The sequence below is a fragment of the Miscanthus floridulus genome, chromosome 11, assembly GCF_019320115.1.
Source record: "Miscanthus floridulus cultivar M001 chromosome 11, ASM1932011v1, whole genome shotgun sequence".
In the NCBI taxonomy this organism is placed as follows: Eukaryota; Viridiplantae; Streptophyta; class Magnoliopsida; order Poales; family Poaceae; genus Miscanthus; species Miscanthus floridulus.
This window is the reverse complement of record NC_089590.1, coordinates 74,500,970-74,521,425: the sequence shown is the minus strand read 5'-3', so window position 1 is coordinate 74,521,425 and position 20,456 is coordinate 74,500,970. Positions and strand designations below refer to the sequence as shown.

General features: G+C 45.1%; 2 protein-coding genes and 1 pseudogene across 3 annotated transcripts; all 3 read left to right on the top strand.

Moving 5' to 3' along the window:
• The first annotated feature begins 6,007 nt into the window (after positions 1 to 6,007).
• LOC136492215 (protein TORNADO 2-like) lies at positions 6,008 to 6,708 on the top strand. The gene is made up of 2 exons (XM_066488309.1): positions 6,008 to 6,391; positions 6,703 to 6,708. Exons 1-2 carry the CDS (start codon positions 6,008 to 6,010, stop codon positions 6,706 to 6,708), a joined length of 390 nt encoding a protein of 129 aa, XP_066344406.1.
• A 3,203-nt stretch (positions 6,709 to 9,911) lies between these two features.
• On the top strand, positions 9,912 to 14,192 carry LOC136493419 (uncharacterized). Of its 2 annotated transcripts, XR_010768356.1 has the most exons (5): positions 9,912 to 10,662; positions 12,217 to 12,457; positions 13,357 to 13,433; positions 13,611 to 13,743; positions 13,829 to 14,192. XR_010768356.1 is itself a non-coding variant. In XM_066489506.1 (4 exons), the coding sequence occupies exons 1-4, from the start codon at positions 9,961 to 9,963 to the stop codon at positions 13,904 to 13,906; spliced, it is 1,098 nt and encodes a 365-aa protein (XP_066345603.1). In that variant the 5' UTR covers positions 9,912 to 9,960; the 3' UTR covers positions 13,907 to 14,192. The 2 variants fall into 2 exon arrangements, 1 of the variants encoding a protein (XP_066345603.1); XM_066489506.1 differs by lacking the exon at positions 13,611 to 13,743.
• Positions 14,193 to 18,338: 4,146 nt separating this feature from the next.
• The window catches only part of LOC136493417 (uncharacterized), a 35,567-nt pseudogene continuing 33,449 nt past the window's right edge, over positions 18,339 to 20,456 (top strand).

Sequence of the window (20,456 nt, the reverse complement as noted above, 5' to 3'; positions counted from 1 at the left end):
TTATACAGTTTGGTGGGAAATTGCGAGACGAACGTTTTGAGTCTAATTAGTCCAAGATTGAACACTAATTGCCAAATAAAAACGAAAGTGCTACAGTAACCAGATTTCAAAATTCCCACGCGCCGAGAGTCTGTCTCTCGTATACGTACGACTGCTACAGCTCTGTTTAGCTGGGTTCCTAGTGAACGACTTTAGTTACTCGTCCAATCTAATCGGCTGAGACTCAGTGTGTCAAGACAACGCGACGGCATGTTTCTATCCTAGGCTGTCTACAGCAACTGTGAGTAATTTGCCCAGAGGTGGTAACAGGACGAAACTGCTCTCGATATGACGGATTACCTGACTCTGACAGACGTGAAGCAAGGAAAAAGATCCATGACGAGGCAAGCCAGTAAAGAATAGTCACCGCCTCACCGCACGAAAGTCATTTTGCGGTCGAAATCGACACGACCGTGCGCAATTTTCGCCGTTCTTGTGATGTGTCACGCAATAATAGCTCGGCAGCTGCATTATCTGCTGGCTTTTGGATGAAAGCTAACCGGACGAAACGATCGGGACGACGCGATGGTGCGCGTGTGATGGTGGGCGGGGGTGACTATCCACTCAACCCGGCCGCGAGATCCGAAACGCTGAGGACGCCCGAAAGGCCACCGAGCTTTTTTCCCCCGGAAACGTCTCTGCCCACTCGGGCAGGTTTCTGACGCTTTGTTGCTCGCAAGGCACGCTATCTCTGTCTTCTTACTAGTGGAGGACGGGTCTACTCCCTTCGTCCAAAAAAAATCTCTTTTTTTTGAGAAATTAAATATTTTAAACTTTAACTAAAATTATATAAAAATATACTAACATTCAGGATACAAAATTAGTATTATTAGATTAGCTATAGAATATATATTTATAATAGATTTATTTAGAGATATAAATGTTAATATTATTTATTATAAAATTGGTTAAATTTAATATAGTTTGACCGGTACGGATCCATGATTACACCAGAAACATAGGCTTGCCGCGCCATACTGGACCTGGCCAGTTCATTTGTCGCGGCGCCCGTTACGTCTTTGAAACAATGAGTATGAGTTACTATGTATGATAATGCCAGTTTTTATATTAAAAAACGAGTAACTTTGTAGTAACAATTATTTTTGCAGAATGTTTTAAATAGATACTAAAAAAAGGTTAATCGATGTGATTCCGACCTTCTAAAAATGATGGATACCATGAATTGCAGCAAAATTGATTGTAATTCAAGTGTTGCGCTCATATTGGGTTGTGTGCCGGTGGATCAATCATGTTTTGTTAGACTAGTATATGTTCATTATGTATCCTAGCAATGCTACTTTATAAGGGTGAATTTATGTGTCGGTGCGAAAAGTGATCAACAAGTAAATATTTGTAATTTTGCCGTGCGTTGTGATCGGATGTGAACTAGCACTTAGTGACATTGGATTTATACCGGTTCAGGCAACGTGCCCTACGTTCAGTTTCAATCGGTCGAAGACTTTATTCCTGAGCCCAGGTGCTCGAAGTTTGCTGTAGGATTACAAACGAGTAGGAATAAGAAGGGGGTGTTAATGACCCGATTGGACTCTGAACCAAAGGGTCGAGAGTGACGGGGGCTCTATCGTGCGCTAAGTATCGGAGCGCATGCTCTGTGTAACTTTAGAGTTCTAGAGCTATTGAGCTATTCGAGTTTTCAGGTCAAGTGCTCTAATCGTCTAGCTTCTCTTTTTTTAGGAGAGACAGAGAGCCAGAATGGCCAGATCCTTTTTTATGAGAGAGCTCATCCCCTTTTATAGTCGAAGGGGATGAGCTCTTACAAGTCAGAGAGAGAATATATACGTGTGCTACCTAGTCTTGTTGCCCATACTATCGGGTACAAGATGGTCGTCGACGCCCACAATACTATTTATGTTCAGATGCATATGGCAGGCTCTACCGTGTTCGCCTGGTTTGGTAAATATCGGCGCCTATAATACTGTTTGGGTTCTGACACATCTCAAAGGTTGCATAGTGCCTTTCTGGCATGGCCTGTTGGCACCATCCTGTAGGTGCGCAGGGTACTAATGGGAACGGGGATTCTAATCTTTCATCAGGTAGAGGTAACTATCGTTGTGGCGGAGAATGACACACCTATCCGGCTTCAGATCAAAAGATCAAATTCTACAATCTTAGCACCACAACTCCTCTGGTTATCAACCGAGACACGGATCCAAAAAATTCAGATCGATTTTGATATATGGAACGTCAAAATCCGAGTTCGTATGCGAAAACTAGACCAGTTTTAAAAATTGGCTCCGAATTAGAGGACAAAACATGAACAATATGCGCAAAATTGGTCATGACAGCAAGGATTTGATGGAAACGATGGGGGAAAACACATGAACTGGACTCTAACACGACCTAACCAGCAACAAGATCTCGACCAGGACACAAACTCAACACGACGGACTCTGAAACCGAAATATGCAAAGGCTATGGCGCGGAAGGTTCTAGGACAGGAAAAAAACATGGCATTGGACTATGGGACGAATGCGAAACACTCAAAACTAGGGGATAAATGTGAACCTGACGGTATACCTTAGCTCTGATTACCACTTAATGAGAACAGGGATCCCGATCTTCCGTCAGGTAGAGGTAACTATCGTTGTGGTGGAGAATGACACACCGATCCGACTTTAGATCGAAAGATCGAACCCTGTAATCTTAGTATCACAACTCCTCTGGTTATCATCCGAGACACGGATCCCGGTTGACCTCACCAAGAAGGCTAATCCCTGCCTACGCAACGAAGAACACAAGCAAGAACAAGAAAGAAAGCAACTAAATTGCAGATGAATGATTAATCTCACGAAGTTGGGGTTTCACAAACCAATGAACGGTGAAACTGTTCTTGACATATTAATCTAAGCAAAACCTCAAAACCTAATGACGGCGGTGGCAATGATTATAAAGGTCTTAGGGTCATCGCCTACCCTGGACACGCCCCTAATGGGCCCAAACACGATACACGGTCCAACGGACCAAAAGACGGTGTCGCAGCACCCTGGCAGATTCTGGATGCTGACTTGTTTTGACGATTCTTGTTGATTATGAACGCCTTTTGACGTGAGACCACTTGGATTGGCTTCCTTATCAAATTATCTTTCCAACCATACGTGGATCGTCGAAAACGGAGTCCGGATGCATCCTGGGTGATCAGTTTAAAGCAGACTGGTCCTGGAGGCCGAGGCAGACTCAAAATTATGTTGAACCGGGCCTCCGGTTTCTGTTGAACGTCCTTGCTGATCATCAATGCCTCCACCTCTTCCTCTAAGTCCCTCATGGCCCTCTTCAATGTTCCTAAGCAAGATAACATCATTAGGTAGTAGTCTATTCTCAAAAGTATAAAAAGGATCGCTTAAGAACGAGCTTACCTCTAAATTGAGTTGACGCATTCGAGCTCGGGTCATTGGACCTTGCATGACGGTTGGAGGATCAGCGGGTACATCCGAAGGAGTGATGTCCTCATCAGGTACGGTCCTCGGTACTGCGGTTTGACTTGAGCGTCTTACCATATCTGCTCCGCCTGATCCCCGGGCCCTCACCGAGCAGGCGTCCCCGGTCGGTCGTTTCCAGTCGGCCCCGACCGTGTCGGTCGGGGAAGAGCTGCAAGCAGAGGTCCGGCGTATCCCCGGTCTCAAAAGGAGGTCAGAGTCGGACTATGTCCCCTCCTTGGCTAGGCCTTCTGGTCGGGGACCAGATCGTTCTCTCGGCCTGTCATTAGGTATTCGGGCCGGCCCGGGAGGCGCGCGTTGTTGCTACGCCGTCTGCTGTGCCGAGTTTTTGCTGGGAAGCGGGTCCATTGGGGACCCCGGATTTATGAACCCGACATTATGGGTCATAGTAGTACGAGTTGCATTGTATCGATTAGATTCTGGCAATTGTAAACTAAGTTTTTCTTTGTTGTGCTTATTGTCTCTTGGTAGAAGTGCAGCATTTGTATTTTTCCGAAGATAAAGGAAAATTGTTCTCTGATTGAGTGAATACTTTTTAATTTTTATCAGAAGCCTTTTGTGTCTTGTGAAGATTTAGGTACGATATAGTTTTTGTTATATTTTCATAGAGAACATGTTATGGATCTTTATCTGGTCTTTTTTTTTCCTGAGAAAGCAAATATTGTAGTCTATGAAATGTGATATATCAGTTAAATGTGTGTAGATTATGAACACATGGCCATATGAAGTGTTCATATGACATAACAACATCATGCAAAGGTAGTGGAAGCATCTTTTTCATTTTTTACATACTTAAATTGATTGTAAACTATTTAGCAAGCATAAATATAGGTAAATCAGTAACTCAGTGAGATATGCACGAATGGAGCTAAATTTTTACCACAGGTCAAGCATCACATGAATAGGCTACCATACAATTTTCATAATAATTGAAGCAAGATAACTACAAATATCAATTTTACACTAAAAAAGCATAGGCAAGTATCTACAGCAAAAAAATTGTACTACAATATGTGATTTTTTGTGTTTACAGCATGGATCTACGGGGCTGAACAAAATTCGTTTTGTCATTTTTGGATTTTTCTACGAATTACTGCACATTTATCAATTTTAGACGATTTAAAGAATAAAAAGAAAGGTAAACCTAACAGGACATACTTTGCACCTAGGTCCCTGTACTTTTCCTTATTCTCATCGTGCTCTGATGTATTGTCAACAACTGTTAATAATATGTATGAGTCAGGAGATTTTGCATGGAGAACCTTGGAAAAGCTTCTAGTCTCTTTTCCTCTTCCACGAGCGTTGAGCAGAGCAGGGGACGGGCCGATTCAGGACGATTCGGTCCGCGTGGTCGCCAGCGACGATGATGGAGGGCTGTGTGGGCAGCGGGGTGCTCGGCCGCACCAGCAGGTGGGCCCAGCCTTGCCGTGGGCGGTTCATGGCCACCGGGCCACGCGCGCAGGCAGCTCAGCAGAGCAGAGCACGCACGCAGGGTGCGGACTACGGACGCCGACGTCGATCTGGACGGGGACGGCCACGACGGCGACGGCTGGCCGGCCAGCGAGCTGCGACGGGCCCGTGCGGTCCCGGGGCCGGCCCTCCCGCCGAGCCACGGCCTACGGCTGCCGGGGATGGCCGGGATCGCCGCGGCGGGGGCGGGGCCGGGGCTAGGGCTGCCTGCCCGACGGCCGATGGGAGCTGCGCGGGACACGTGGCAAGAGAATAAGCCAGAGCCGATGGTGCGGATTTCATAACTAGCATCGAGTGGTGACAGTTCATGGTGCAGCCCTTTCGCCCTGTCCTCAACGGGGGCGATTGGTTCCACCGATCGATGCCTTGCCATCTGACCTTACGTCCACACAAAGCAAACGGGGTCCTCGGATCTCAGCTGCGAGTGTTGTCAGTGTACGTGTTGACGTTTTGTAAGGCGTACGACTGTAGAGTGTTAGAGCATCTCCAAGAATTCTCTAAATATTTCTCCTAAAAAGTCTATGTTTATCAACTTCTAAAAAGATTTTAGGAGAAAAAAAGAAGTTCATATCCAATAGTTCCTAATATTTGACTTCTAAAAAATCAAATACAGATCCCATTTGACTTTTTTTTTTCTATAGTCTTCTTTTTTTCCACGCAAACCTCTTCGTCGCCGCGCATATCCATGCCACCGCCGCCTGCTGCTGCTCTTCTTCCCTTCGCTCCTACTCTTCCATTGCGGCACGCCGCCGCTGCCGCCGCCCAGTCCCAGGTGTGCATTTTGATTTGATGGACTTGGATGAGGATTCTGGTTTCCAACAGTATGTTGCTGTGAAGCTTGATTGGCACGTTCTACTTGATCGATTAATGGCGTGGTGAACAAGTGTTACCACACGGCAACGGGCATGTATAGGCCCTGTATGTATGTGTTGGTACCGTCCGCAAAGGAGGCTGGCCGGCCGGCCACACTTTGTAGTATGTATGTATGTATGTATTGTCGTATTTCATTCTGAGCTGCTAGGACTAGGAGCGGTAGCTAAGCCATGGCGCTCAACTACATGGGCGTCGCCGCCATCAACGTCGTGCCCGCGCTGCTGTCAATCCCCGTGATCGCCGCCGGCATCTGGCTGTCGACGCAGGCCGACAACGCCTGCGTCCAGATCCTCCAGTGGCCAGTGATTGCCCTCGGCGTGGCTGTCCTCGCGGTCGGCCTCGCGGGCTTCGTGGCCGCCTTCTGGCGCCTGCCGTGGCTCCTCCTCGCCAACCTCGTGGCCATGTTTGTCGTCGTCGTGGCGCTGGCCTGCCTCGCCGTCTTCGTCTTCGCGGTGACCATGGGCTCGTCGGGCCACCGGGTGCCGAGCCGGGAGTTCCTCGAGTACGACCTGGACGACTACTCGAACGGCGTTTCCGAGCGTGGCTTCGTCCGCGTAAAGTTACGCGGAAGGAGGAGGAATTTCCTAAGTTCTAAAAGATTAGGAGTTGTTGGAGAGAGTTTTTTTCCCATCTTTCTAAAAAACAAGGATTAGGAGAATGTTTAGGGAACTCTTGAAGATGCTCTTACTGGCTAAGAATGGTCGGGAACTCGGAAATAGGCGAAGGACATAGTACAAGGAACAGTGCCCGAGGTAGGCTTTGGACATAAGAGCGCCGTTCAAACCGGCAACGATCACGCGTGATGAAATACATACATAGCGAGAGTATACATAACAACAAAATAAACGTTTGTGTTACGATACAGAAGTAATTTGAAAAACTTAAAAAACTAAGTATAATAGGGGAAAAGAGAACACAATTAATTAGCATTGGGTCTCTAACCTTCACGGGATCAATCTAATCTTAGGTCTGGAAAAGACCCACGGTAATAATAGAAACAAAGGAGACAATGAAGATAATAAGAAGTCTGATGGCATTTTTTTCTTTTTTTTTGGTGTGTGTGTGTGTGTGGGGGGGGGGGGGGGGGGGGGATGCCATGTTTCTTTTGAGTTTTTTTTTTCTCAAAAGCTGGCTTTCTCCCTTCTGGCTTATGTTTGGTGGCCTTTTGCTATTATTATTTTTAATAAATGCTTAGCTTCTTGGTGCATCAAGCTTTTAGTTCATTTCATCATAAGCAAGCTTTCAGCTTTTGGTTTTAGCTGGCAAAAGCCAGACAAAAGCTCAAACAAGTAGATGCCAATAAAGATTAATTGGAAGGGAGCTAACAAGGAAACCACTAATTATAATAACTAGCTAGTCATAGGGTGTACTATGAGGATGAACCAGATGTTTGGTAGACAACAATAAAATTACAAAAAAGAGATCGAGAAAATAATAGGAAGACTTAATTCTTATTTACATGAGATACAAGGGATTAAATATGGAAGGAGGACAAGAAATCAAAATACAAAGAACATATTATTAACTAATTAGATTATGGAAATCTAATTAAGGAGGCGTACTATGGGAGCCAGGCTGCCAGCCCCGCTTCCCTTCATCGTTGACAAGGACCAAGAGTATCACTGCACTACTATTTTTCTATAGAAAAGAAAAGTCATCAACAGCATTGATCCTAGCCACAAAGTAAACAAAACCATGTGATTTGCCAAGATAAGAATGGACTTCGACCTAAGGATGAATTCACTTAGTACTGGCAGTTTAGGAATGAATGGTCTAAAAACATAATCGGGAATACTAATTTCGGGCGTGCGCCTGCAGTCCCAACGCCCGCACACCCCGAGCCCCCGATGCACCTTATCCTTTCCCCACCCGTACTCTCTTGCTCGCTCGTGCTCTCTCTCTTTCACCGGCAACCGACGCACTCCTCTCCCTCGCCCGCGCCCCAACGCCTCCCCCGCGACCACGCCCGCGCCGGCCATGGCGGATCCGCTGGATACGGCGGCGGCGACGACGACGGTGGAGGTCGATCCGCGCCAGGTAGGCCTCCTCCTCCTCTCTCCTCTCTCTCTTCCTCCAACCCCGGCGAGCTAGGCAAGCTCTCCCTATCATCTCTTTTGAACTTCGATGGGCTATAGAATTGCCGGCCGGGGGAGGCAGGTAGGCCAGGCGGTGGGGATGGTCGATGGGCGGTTTAGGGGAGTTGGCGGCGGCAGGGGCGGTCGGGCCAGGTCGGGACGGGGGAGCTCCGGCCATGGTGTTGGTGGCGGCGGCGAGGGGGGGGGGGGGCAGGGGAAGAAGGTGGCGCCGCGGGCGAGCTAGGGTTTCGATTCTATCAACGCCATGAAATCATATTTGCCTTCCGGGAGAAACCGTGAATTACTTTTAGCCCGGTATAGACGTACTAGCAGAGACGAAAGTACCATGGGCCGGAGAATCATGGTCGTTCGGCCCGGCTTGGGAACTACAGTGTTTCGATTGATTATATGGCCTAAATAAAAACGAGAGCCCATAGGAGTTAAGAAATAAATACATTGTACGACTGTATTGTGTACCGCCATAGATCATAAAGTCACTGAATAGTTTGCGTGACTGTCACATTCACGAGACAAAAATACTTAACATGTAATTGGTCTTCGCAGGCTGCAAACTACCTGGACATCAAGGGGCCTGCTGAACCTGACCTGCCTGAGCGTCACAGACATGATGAAGGGGAAGACTCCAGAGGACAACCGTGAAAAGTTCAAGAACGACTTCACAGCTGAGGAAGTGGAGGAAGTGATGAGGGTGTAACAGTGGACCTTTCGATGACAACAGCAATATCCTATAACCAGGCCAGAGGGGAGGTGCTTGCTCAGGATGTTGAGTTTGGAGCAGGTATAGACTGTCTCGGGTTTGACAAATCTCTTAGAAGGTATAGGTTGGTTTGGTTGGTCGTGAGCAGACTATTTTGCTACTTCGATGTTATTTTTCAACCAAATTTCAGAGCATTTGCTTAAGCAAAAGATGTGGACGATAAATGGAGTGCTGGGTTGTTTCATGTGAGCTATCTCCTTTGAGTAACATTCACCTGGTGTCTGTTTTGACAAGAAATTATGGCACATACATTTGCAGTTGACAGTGGTTTCTTCGGCCTCCCACAAGCATTTTGTTTAGTGGTTGAAGCAAGTTAAGCTGAGCACTAGACCAATTTGGCTTTTCTTGAGCTGTGAGTACATAATGTCGTGGTTGGTTGCTACGGTTTGATCCGAAGTCATCTATCTGTTTGCATAAAAGGTGGGTACATAGAAACGGCTTGAGCTTTTGTAACTTAATCACATAATCTAATAATCTATCATTTTGACAATTTTGTTTAAGTCTGTTAATTGTATGCATTGCTCTAATCTTTAGCTCCCGTAGCAACGCACGGGGACTAAACTAGTGAACTAAAAAAAGAATCATGTTTGTCTTCCGGAGAAACCTGTGAATTACTTTCAGCCCGGCATAGGCGTACTTGCAGAGACAAAAGTACCATGGGCCGGAGAATCATGGTCGTTCGGCCCAGCTTGGGAATTACAGTGTTTCGATTCTGCCACAACTGATTAGGCTATCTCCAACGACAACACCCAACATACAAGACCCATTCATCATTTGGATAGCGCTACAGGCAAAAGGTTCAATACCTATTTGGCATCTTCTTCAACGACAAGACCTAAAAGAGAATCATTTCTGCAAATGAGTTTCCAGGAGAGATGATGACCATATTTAAGTTGTGCCTCTCAGGCAGCCCAAAATAGATCTATACTCTGTTGAATGCTGATTTTAAGTCTCTTGCTATCTATTTTAGATTTATATGTCCATATGATTCATCGTTGGAGACAGTCTTGTGTGGCCGAAAAACAGGAGAGCCCACAGGAGTTACGACACCCAGCCTATGGCCCCGTTCGACTTACTCCATATACAACTTGTTCAGTTTTTTTTTTAACCGAAATAATATTTTTCTCTCACCGTTTTTTTTCAGCCAATTTCAACACATATTCGGCGAGCCGAGGCCTATAAAGCCAGCCGCTCCCAGCTGCCACGAGGCCAGACCGCCGAGATGCGTCGAGCCCACTAAAACCCTCTGCGCCCCCAAGGCCCCCAACCCATGCCGGTCCTCCGCTCCCCGTTCGCCGGGGGCGACCTCCCCGCCGGCGACGCCGACCCGGACTACCTCTATTTCCTCGAGCACATCCGCCTCGACGGCGACTCCTACACCCTCGAGCTCCCGGCCCACGGCGACTCCCCGGCCTCGCTCCTCAAGTACGAGGCCCCGCTCGCCAGCTCCTCCGACGGCGAGTGCGTCTCCGATCCCTCCCCGGGCCGCCTCAGCAGCAACCGCCGCGCGGTGGAGGAGAGGGAATCGTCGGAGTCGGCGTCGTTGGAGACGGCACCCGCGTGGTACGATTCTCTCGACGACGTCGACGAGGACTACCGCCTCTTCCTGCAGCACTCGAGCCTTGTGGATGGCCAATTGGTCCTCGAGATCGGGGGCGTCGTCGTCAACTACGATGAGCCGGTTGCGGCGGGCTCTCTGGGGGAGAAGGATTCGCAGCGGGGGGAAGAAGCGGCCTTTGCTTCGCCGGGGGAAGGGGTCGGTGTTGCCGCGGGGTGCGATGAGGTCGCCTCCGGTGCTCCGGCGACAGTTGTTCCGGAGCAGTACGCGTGCGATTGGCGTGCGAATCCATCGCCACGGCGTGAGGTGAACGATGGCGGAGATGAGGGGCTGTCGGATGCAAACACGCTGAAGGGCGCGTATCGGGAGGCGAGCTCAAGCGATGGCCGTCGTGCAGGACACCCTACTAATTCGGTGAGAAACTCTGATACTTACAATTGCGTGTCGTTGTCAGTTTGGTGTTTGGCTGATATTAAAGCTGGCTGAAACTGATTTGTTATGAGAGAAATAAAAAATTTATACAGTATCTATTATACAGTATCTATTAGCGTAAAGAATTTCCATTTCTGTACATACTTCTCAGCGAACTGTACTGGTTGGTTGGGTGATAGGTGTGACAATGCACCCAATCACTCAAGTTTAAGTCCCGTCGTGGACTGAATCTGGATGTTTATTTCTCTTCTTAATGAAAAACTATAGTTCCTCCTGGGATCTCATTTTTGTCCTCAGCGGACTGTGCCAGGAGCTATATCAGATATTTAGCCCAGTACGTTTCTTTTAACAAATTTTTTTATTATTTTTAACCTTTTTTTAAAAACAAATTTCAAATCTAACGTCGTTGTTTTTTTACTTTCAAATCTAACCCGTTTGGCCATGTCTAAGTTCGTGGCGTGGCACAGCACTGAACGTGACTAAGCACGTACAGTGATTAATATAGAAAGTATCTTCATTTGACACCATGAGATACGATTTTTCCGAGGCGATAAACACTTGTACGTGATTAATACACAGTTGAAACTTTATTTAATTTTTGTGAGTATCTTAATGATGTCAAATTAAAAAACTCAAAACTATAAAGGTGTAGATCTCATTGAGAGCTATAATTTTCATATAGCTAGTATATCATCTGACACTATATATTAGAGGTACGATTTTTCCAAAGCGATCAACACTTGTACGTGATTAATATACTGCTAAAATTTTGTTTAATTTTTTTATGCATATTAATGACCTCAAATTATAAAACTCAAAACAAGAAAATTATAGATCTCGTCGAGTGCTACAACTTTCATATAGAAAATATCTTCATTTGACACCATATAAGGGAGATACGATTTTTCCAAGGCGACAAGCACTTATACGCGATTAATATACTGCTGAAATTTTGTTTAATTTTTTTGAGCATCTTAGTGACCTCAAACTGAAAACATCAAAACTAGGAAGTTGTAGATCTCGTCGAGGGTTACAATTTTCATACAAAAACCATCTTCATCCAAGATCATATGAAAAAGATACAATTTTTCTAAGTTGCACCTTGCCACGTCAGTCTGGTTGGCGCGGCGCTACAGTGCTGCCACGCCAACGGGAGTGGCGCGGCTAAAGATTTCCACGTGGAAATCGTTGTTCGACATGGCAGATCGTGCCACGTCGATGCATGTGGCGCGGCAACATGTTTTGGCCGCGCCACGGACTTAGGCGCGGCCAAAAGGGTTAGATTGAAAATAAAAAAGCAACGGTGTTACATTTGGAATTTGTTTTAGAAAAAAGATTAAAAATAAAAAAAATCCTTTTAAGAATAACGTGCGCCTTTCTCAACTTACTTTCAGAACATGGATCGAAATGTCTCATTCAAGTTGTTTGAAGAAATATATATATATATATCTTGATTTATGTATTCTTCTAAAAGAGATGATGTTTGACATACTTGTTGCATCTGATTTGTGCTTCCTTCCTATTCATCTGACACAGGGGGGGAAAGTAGAAAAGGAAGGTATTATATGGCCTACACATATAACACGAAGGCCAGATTCAGATTTCAAGCGAAGGTTGATCAAGGCTCTTACAAAGCCAGTTGCTCCGAAGGAGTATTATAGATTGTTTGAGACAGTTACTATCCGTACTCCGTTAATGAAGCTGCGGCAGGTCCGCAGTGATACAAAATCATATCCTGCGGAAGAGATGGGCAAATCATATTTGGAGCATTACCCCGGTACAGTTTTGCAGCGCTTGCTTACTGTCTCCATGTTTCTTCTCCCATCACACACTATTTACATTCTTGTTGATGAAAATATTCTAATAAATTTCTCGTATGATGTCCTTTATTGTTCTTGTCTGTGTGACTGTATCACTGCAATTAATGTCCAGTTTTGTCCTCTCCTTGTGACAACTTTGTTATTGTCAATGATATTCAAGCATTTTGTTTGCCTATTCTTTTTTGGTGCATCATATATAGTATGACATCGTTGAATCACTGGTATATGGTTGTGTACATAGTCTTTCTGAGGCACATCTTGATATCCTTGGTTATTCCTTTAGAACTTGTAATGTCAACAGGAGTTAAACGGAAAAAAGACTCAGTTACATAAACGGAAAAAAGACTCAGTTACGGAAGTTAGCTGTTATCATTGGAGGATTCATTTTCAGCGTCAATTACTGAAGCCAATAGTAGCCCATGCACAATATTTCTATAGGTGTTTGATCAATTTGATTTGCCTTATACAACACTACAAATGTCAGACTTGTTTGTTGTTGAACTGAACCCTATAACCGAATAATGGCTCATTTCAGCTAAGCAATTGATTCTTTGGAACTTCGAGTTTATATGATGAGATCATAGTCATAATGGAATGGTAAATAAACACACGAACTAGATTCATTCTCTTGGATAATAATATATTTATTTCCCATGAGAAGGTTTTTCTTACCTTCCGTTTGGTGACTAAACTATTTTTGGGACCACCGTAGTAACACAAGAAGCACCCACAAAGCACTTCTGTAGTTGGTGCTGAGCAATATATTGTTGAGAAAGAGTGCTGTTTATTCTTGAACTGGCCAGATTTGCTTGTAGCTGTAGTAGTTAATGCATTTTCTTTATTTTATTTACGTCAGATGTGGCGGACCAAATTATGAAAAGTGGCAGTCGCAATGGTCTAGCTCTGATGCGGGGGTTTCTCTTCTGGTTGCAGGTATCCTTGTAGTATCTCGTAATTATTTTGGCAGTGCCTGTTGTCTTTATCTTTGTATTTTGTTTGAAGAAAGTTTTCATATATTAAATCCGTATGTTTCCATATCTTTTGTTCAAGCACAAGTGTCGAACCCTAAAGCTGTCATTCTCTATATTAAACTACATATTTTTTGGGTAGAGATTTTCATTTTGTTTTGCTGAGATAGGCATTTTCTTTGCCTGCAAGGCTCCAAGTCAATATAGGCGCCATTCGGTCTGATTAAGCAGACCTGATGTCAACCACACTGGAACCAGTTTTGTTTGCAGCATCAGTACATACTGTCTTCTTATTTCCAGGCTGTTGCATACCTAAGCAGCAATGTGAATCTGCTAACTTTGAGCTTCATTCTTCTGCAGAACAATGTACATGGAGATCAGTTCAAGCCATGGGTAGATGATTCTAAAGAACAGGAGGTTATTTGTTTGGTGGACTGAGCTCACACTGACTAGGTGGCTATATCCTTCGTTTGCTTGATTTAGCCCAATGGTGATAATAACTCTGCGCGTGTGCCGAATTGTCCTCAGCGGAGAATGTATGGATTCCAATATGCGATGGAAACCTCGATCCTGGAATACAGTTCAGCTGTTGAATGAATAAATGGTCCTCATTGAAATAATATATAAACACTCTATCTTATGTCATTATGTGATTACGATCCCTGTAGAGTTTTCCCCAGACTGGAGTTAGGACTCTGTAAATCTGATGAGTTGTTGCACTTGATCTCCCTGTCATTTAGGATGATGAAACCAGGATGCAGAACAGAATGGTTAAAACTGGAGGACCTCGTATGCAGAATTGCAAAAACTCAGTCCAGGGGTGCTTAAAACATGAACATTATCAGTTTATCACACACTTCTTTAGCTACACCAATGCCCCCTTTGTTCTGCCTGTCCCGCCACGCGCAATAGCCAGACGCCACCGTGAGCTGCCGTGCCTGGCTCTCCTATCCTCTCATGAATCTCATCAAAACCAGAAAGACAAACTGATTGAACCTCCAGACCTGCAAGATCCGTGAGTTTTAACCTCCTGACAACAACAGAAGAATTTTTAATACATGAGCCTTTTCTTTTACCACTACATAAGACTAAGATTATGCTAACACGAATGGTGTACTTTTTTTGTTCTAAATTATATTTTATTTTAGCTCTATCTGAAGTCAAATTTGAAATCGAAGTTCTGGTCTTAAAATTCCGTTTGAAGATCTTATATTTTGAAATTTAAATTTTTTGAATTGCTCAAACGAACTCGGATAGAGAAATGAACAATATGAAAATTGTAGATCTCGATCAAATCTACAATTTTGTTTTAGTTGAAATCATTTATGGTCCCAAAAATATGTTTGAAGTTCTTATATTTTGAAATTCAATTTTTTCAATGAACACGAATGAAGAAATTACCAAAACTAAAAGTTGTAGATCTTGAAGAGAGAGATTATATATATTTTTAAAATGTACCAATTTCATATTTTTCTAAATTAAAAAGAAATATTTATGAATTATAGAGATTTACCTATTATTCTATTATTTTTAGAAAATACATATATAATAAAACAACCTTTGAAACCAGAAGTAATCTCTTCCTTATTACACAACCATGACATTCAGTGTTTTCCTTATTTGGACACCACAAACATTAATGCTTTCTTATTTGACACCATATAGTTCTGATAGACAAGGGCAAATAGGTGATTTTGGTGGCCACTTAACACTGTTAGTGAAGGAAATTGACGATAGTTGCCAAATATGGAAGAAAATTTCAACTCAGTGCTAGATAAGGAACTTTGATTTTTAAGAGTGCCTTAGAAGGAAGACCGTTTTTTTCAGTGCCAAATAGATAGTTCTCCCTTAACCTTAACTAATTCTAAAAATTAACATGTACAAATTCAAACAAAATACATCACGATGACATATTTCACAGAAAAAGTAACGAGACTAATTTGATATTGTATATTTTAATGCATTTTTCTATAAATTTGATCAAAGTTAGATAAGTTTGACCTGTTAGACAGAGTTTCTTTGTAACCGGCTTCACCCAAGACACCGGAGAAGATACATTTATGTGGCTTCATCCTTGTAGTATAAAAAAATCTTCTCTCCTCTAGAGCTTCTTTTGGTGCTGTTTCTTGAACTAGCATTTATCAGGGTTTCACCCATGATGCCAGAGAAGTCAAAGCTGATACCCCTTAAGGCCCTGTTCGCTTTCGCTGAAAAAACAAGCCGAACCACTGTTCCGGCTGATTTGTTGTGAGAGAAAAACACTGTTCCAGCTGAAAAAACAAACTGAAAAGTACGGATTATAAGAGAAGCGAACAGGGCCTTAGGGTACGCCATTGATGATTATAGAAGCTGGGTTGGAAGGTTGTTTTAGATCCATAGATTGTGAAAGCTAAAATAAGATGTTTTTTAAGTACCAAAAGACCCTCATGCTTCGGTTTTTATTCCAATGCTATTGTAAAAGTGAAGGGCCGGATTGCCTTTTCAAGTTTAGAAGCTAAAAAGCTAGATTGCCTAGCATTCTAGACTTCATCTATGTTTTTCTAGGTTTTATAAGATGACTATAAGCTATGCATAGAGTATGGTTAGAGCCTTAGGTGGATTTTAGAAGCCAGCTTCCACTATTCCTATAATGAGAGGCTCTCCTTGGTCGTGTTTTTTTCTTGCTATGGTTGTAGTTGCTAGCTGTTAAATTTCTTAGTTATAGCTACTATAGTTGTCGAGGGCTCGTAGATTTTCAGGACGTTAAGCAACCTTGCCATTTTGCGCTAATTCGTTGCTAAGCTTAGTAACGAATGAAGTCCATTAGCTATGCAAGAAAACTAATTAAGAGGATAAACTAATTAGAGATATTTATGCCAATCTATGTAAGGAAAGAGAGAGATTAAGAAGTTGATATGCAAGGAAAGGAGACATATTCATTGGAGAAAAGAAAAGTACAATAAGCTATGAAAAAACTAAAAAAAAATACAAGAGTCATAGTTAGAGAATCTCCAGAAGTCTTTATAAAGCCCACTCTCTAAATGTTTAGAGAGTCATTTACATAAGCTTTCTATATATTTTCAGTTTCCAACAGTTTTTATATCTTGTGCGCACTCTAGAGAGTTCTTCTCGTTTTTTATCTTTGGCTAGCGAGAAATCTGAAAAGATGACTATATTTGGGTAACCAATTAAAGAAGTTGTTGGAGGAATTTTTTTTCACCAAAATCTCTATTCCTAACAATTAGTAATGATATAGAGAGTCTCTTGGAGTTGCTCTTAAAAAACCCTACTAACGATAGTACTATCTATCCATAAAAGAATGCAATTCTAGGTGTATTCTTAGTTAACATTTCTAAAATTTAACCAAATATATAGATAAAAATATTAATATTTATGACATCAAATAATTATAGTATGAAAAATCTGATAATACTTATTTGATGTTATAAATATAAATATTTTTATTTATAATTACTCAAACTCAAGATAATCTAATTTGTATTGCCCTAGAATTTTATTCTTGTGGATCGAGGAAGGAAGTAACATAAAACAATGCATGTGAGTTAAATAAAGATCGTGATAAATCCTCGCTGCAACAGCCAACAACAGGCAGAAGAGCAAGGACTTCTGACTAGGTCAAACAGGGGCAAAATAATTAAGGCCCTATTTAGATCCACCTAGCTAATAGCTAATAATTAAAATCATTATTTTGGTACCTAGATAATAATTACATGCTCTATTAGCTGCACCTGTTTGGATCCATCTTTAGCTAATTTTAACAGCTAACTATTAGCTAGGCGGATCCAAACAGGTGCAGCAAATAGAGCAGGTAATTATTAGCTAGGTACCAAAATAGTGTTTTTTTCTATTAGCTGTTCTAACCCAGCTAACAGCAACTAATAGAATAGCAAAAGACCGTTCTATCCTTGTCTTCCCAACCTTACCCACTCTAGTAGCACAGGGGACCCTTCAACGATGATAGTTGTGCCTGCCCCTGCATGTGTGCCTGCTCCATCGCGGGTTGTAGCCTAGCCACCGTGAGCGCTTGGGCAACAGCACCAGCGGCGAGTAGAGCGCCGGCGGTCATGGGGCCGTGCTACCACTTGCGAAACTCAAATCTCCGACAACACGCTGCACTCCTCGGGCGCGGTAGCCTCGGGCAAGGCCTCAGCCAAGATCTCCTCGCATGGCGGCGACCATGGACAGGGCCTTCTTGTGTGGCCGCGACCTCAGATAGGGCCTCCGTCGTGAGCTCCTCGTGCTGCGGTAACCTCGGGTGGGGACCTCGGGCGGTGGTAGCCTAGGGTAGCTCTTCGGGCGGCTACAACCTTGGACGAGGCCTCAGGTTGGGGCAGCCTTGGACGAGGCCTCCGGTGGGTTCTCACGGGGAAGATGATTGCTGAGGTGGTGGCATTCTTGGTAAAAGTACAATTCGTCCACCCATTATCTGACGGTGGCATTCTCGGTAAAAGTACAGTTCATTCACCTATTAGCTGGTAGGATCCAAACAATCCACAACTAATAGTTTGTGAACTTAAAGTTAGCTAACTAATTTTTATCTTAGAGCTATTAACCAGCTAACTATTAGCCGTTAACGAATCCGGTCTTAATAAATCATGATCATTGGGCGAGGGAACAATATACTGACCATAAGTCATAACATGATTGGACACTGATACTCTTCACTCTTCACGATCACACCTCCTAGAACCTGGCTCAGACTACCCACTGCCACTAGGAAGTGGGGACTATCACTGTGCCAAATAATCGTTGTAGGTCAGTCCCACGATATAAGAGGCGCTGGCGCGGATACAGTCACACCGCGTCTCCTGGGCTCCCGGCGGACTTCACCCCACTCTCCAAACCAGGCCACAGCCGAAAACCCCTGATCATGCCGCCATCAGCCGAACCCTACATTCCCTCCGTCGCTGCCGGCCTATCCGTGCAAGAGGCCACCAATGCCGACAAAGACTACCTCTACTTCCTCCGTCACGCCTGCCTCGACGGCGACGCCTACATGGTCGTGATCCCGTCTGAGGATGGCACTTCCTCCCCTCCCCGGGTCATCAGGTACGAGCAACCCGTCCCTGATCACAATGCCGAGACCCCCGTCGTGGGCTCTAATTGCAGGGGGCAAAGGGCCCCTCCCTCATCGGAGGAGAGCCCTTGGGCAACGAGTGAGGCCCCGCACGGCGTGAAGCGCAAGGCTCCAGAGGCGAGCCCCGATGGCGAGGTCCACAACAGTGCTGTCCCCATGGAAGAGGACACGCCGCCGCCGGTGGCGGAATCCACGTGGTATGACTCACAACCCGACATTGATGAAGACTACCGCTTCTTCCTTCGGCATGCTCGCGAGGTGGAAGGCAAATTGGTGTTCAAGACAGGGAATTGTTCAATAACTATCAAGGAGGGATCTGTAGATCATAGCGATGCTGAGGATGACGACGATAGCGAGGAGGAGGAGGAAGGGGAAGTGGAAGAGGATGATGAAGTGGACAATCCTTCATCTAGGCATTCAGGGGAGGATGGTATTGGTATGGAGGAAAAGGATGATGAAGAGGAGGCCATCCCTACATCAGTCACAGAGGATGGGGTTGACTCAGATTTGCTGATTTTGGAAATCTTTGAGTTACTTTAGTAAAATTGTGCTATTTCCATCTCTTATGAAATGTTGTTCTAAACACCTGATACCAATTGTGGGGGTATGGCCCCCAAGACATGGGCCGCACCATCGGAGGTGGCCCGGCCCACAAGATCAAGACGTGCACGGCGCTGCTCGGCGTGCACCACAAGACATTGTATAGTACTAAATATGATACTTTACTTGTAACCCTGCCCCTCCAGAGTATATAAGGAGAGGCAGGGGTCCTCTACTCGACATCATGTATTCAATACAATACACCAAAGACACAGGACGTAGGGTATTACATCGATCAGACGGCCTGAACCTGTCTAAATCGCTGTCTCTGCGCCTTGTGTCACCATCCGGTTCCTGATCACGCGCATCCCCACCGACAAATCTACCATCGCGGGATACCCCTCGGTGGACTGCCGAGCATATTCTGTCGACAGTTGGCGCACCAGGTAGGGGTGTGCGCTTGATCCATGGCGAGCCAGATGGACCTCAAATCAACAACGCGTTCTCATCGTCAATCTCGTGGAGATCCATGCCGGTCCACGACGACGATTCATCGCTGCTACACCAGCCCCTGCGACAGCAGATCCAATCTCGCAACCACCTCCGAGGTTGTCTTCACCAACAACTCGCCACCGCTGCCCTCATTGGCCCTCGTCGATGACTCGCCGCCGCTGCCCTCGTCGACGACTCGCCACCGCTGCCCTCGGCGGCCTTCGCCGATAGCCTTCGCCAACATCTTTCGCCGACGTCCCTCGCCATCGACTCGTCGTCACCGCGTGGCGGCCTTCACCGACATCTTTCGCCGACGTCCCTCGCTGTCGACTCGTCGTCACCGTTCGACGGCCTTCACCAACATATTTCGTCGACGTCCCTCGCCATCGACTCGTCGTCACCGCTCGACGGCCTTCGCCGACATCCTTCGCTGACGTCTCTCACCGTCGACTCGTCGTCACCGCTCGGCGGCCTTCGCCGACATCCTTCGCCGACGTCCCTCGCCGTCGACTCGTCCTCACTGCTCGGCGGCCTTTGCCGATGGCCCTCGCCGACATCCTTCGCCGACACCCCTCGCCGTTGTCTCATCGTCATTACTCGGCGGCCCTCACCGACATCCCTCGTCGCCGCCGAGCTGCAAGCAAGCTGCCCGCGTCGTCGACCAGATAACGCCATATGCCGCTGACCGGACATTCTGTCTAAAGCTAAGTCACGTTTTAATATTCTTCTAAATATTCTCCAATCTACGTATATCGTCATAATGTTTCTCTGAACTGTTTTCTCCATATTTGTTCTCCAAACGATTTTTCGAACCCCCGAACAGTCGCGTTGATGCTCGGACGCCTCCAGAGATGGCCCCGTCTCCGGCTCCTCCCTACA

Bases quoted from the DNA above. Each gene is read 5' to 3' on its own strand.
- LOC136493419 (XM_066489506.1), top strand. From the start codon at position 9,961: ATGCCGGTCCTCCGCTCCCCGTTCGCCGGGGGCGACCTCCCCGCCGGC. The intron at 12,458-13,356 runs GTACAGTTTTGC...TATTTACGTCAG, and splicing joins ATATTTGGAGCATTACCCCG to ATGTGGCGGACCAAATTATG. The intron at 13,434-13,828 runs GTATCCTTGTAG...ATTCTTCTGCAG, and splicing joins GGTTTCTCTTCTGGTTGCAG to AACAATGTACATGGAGATCA.
- LOC136492215 (XM_066488309.1), top strand. From the start codon at position 6,008: ATGGCGCTCAACTACATGGGCGTCGCCGCCATCAACGTCGTGCCCGCG.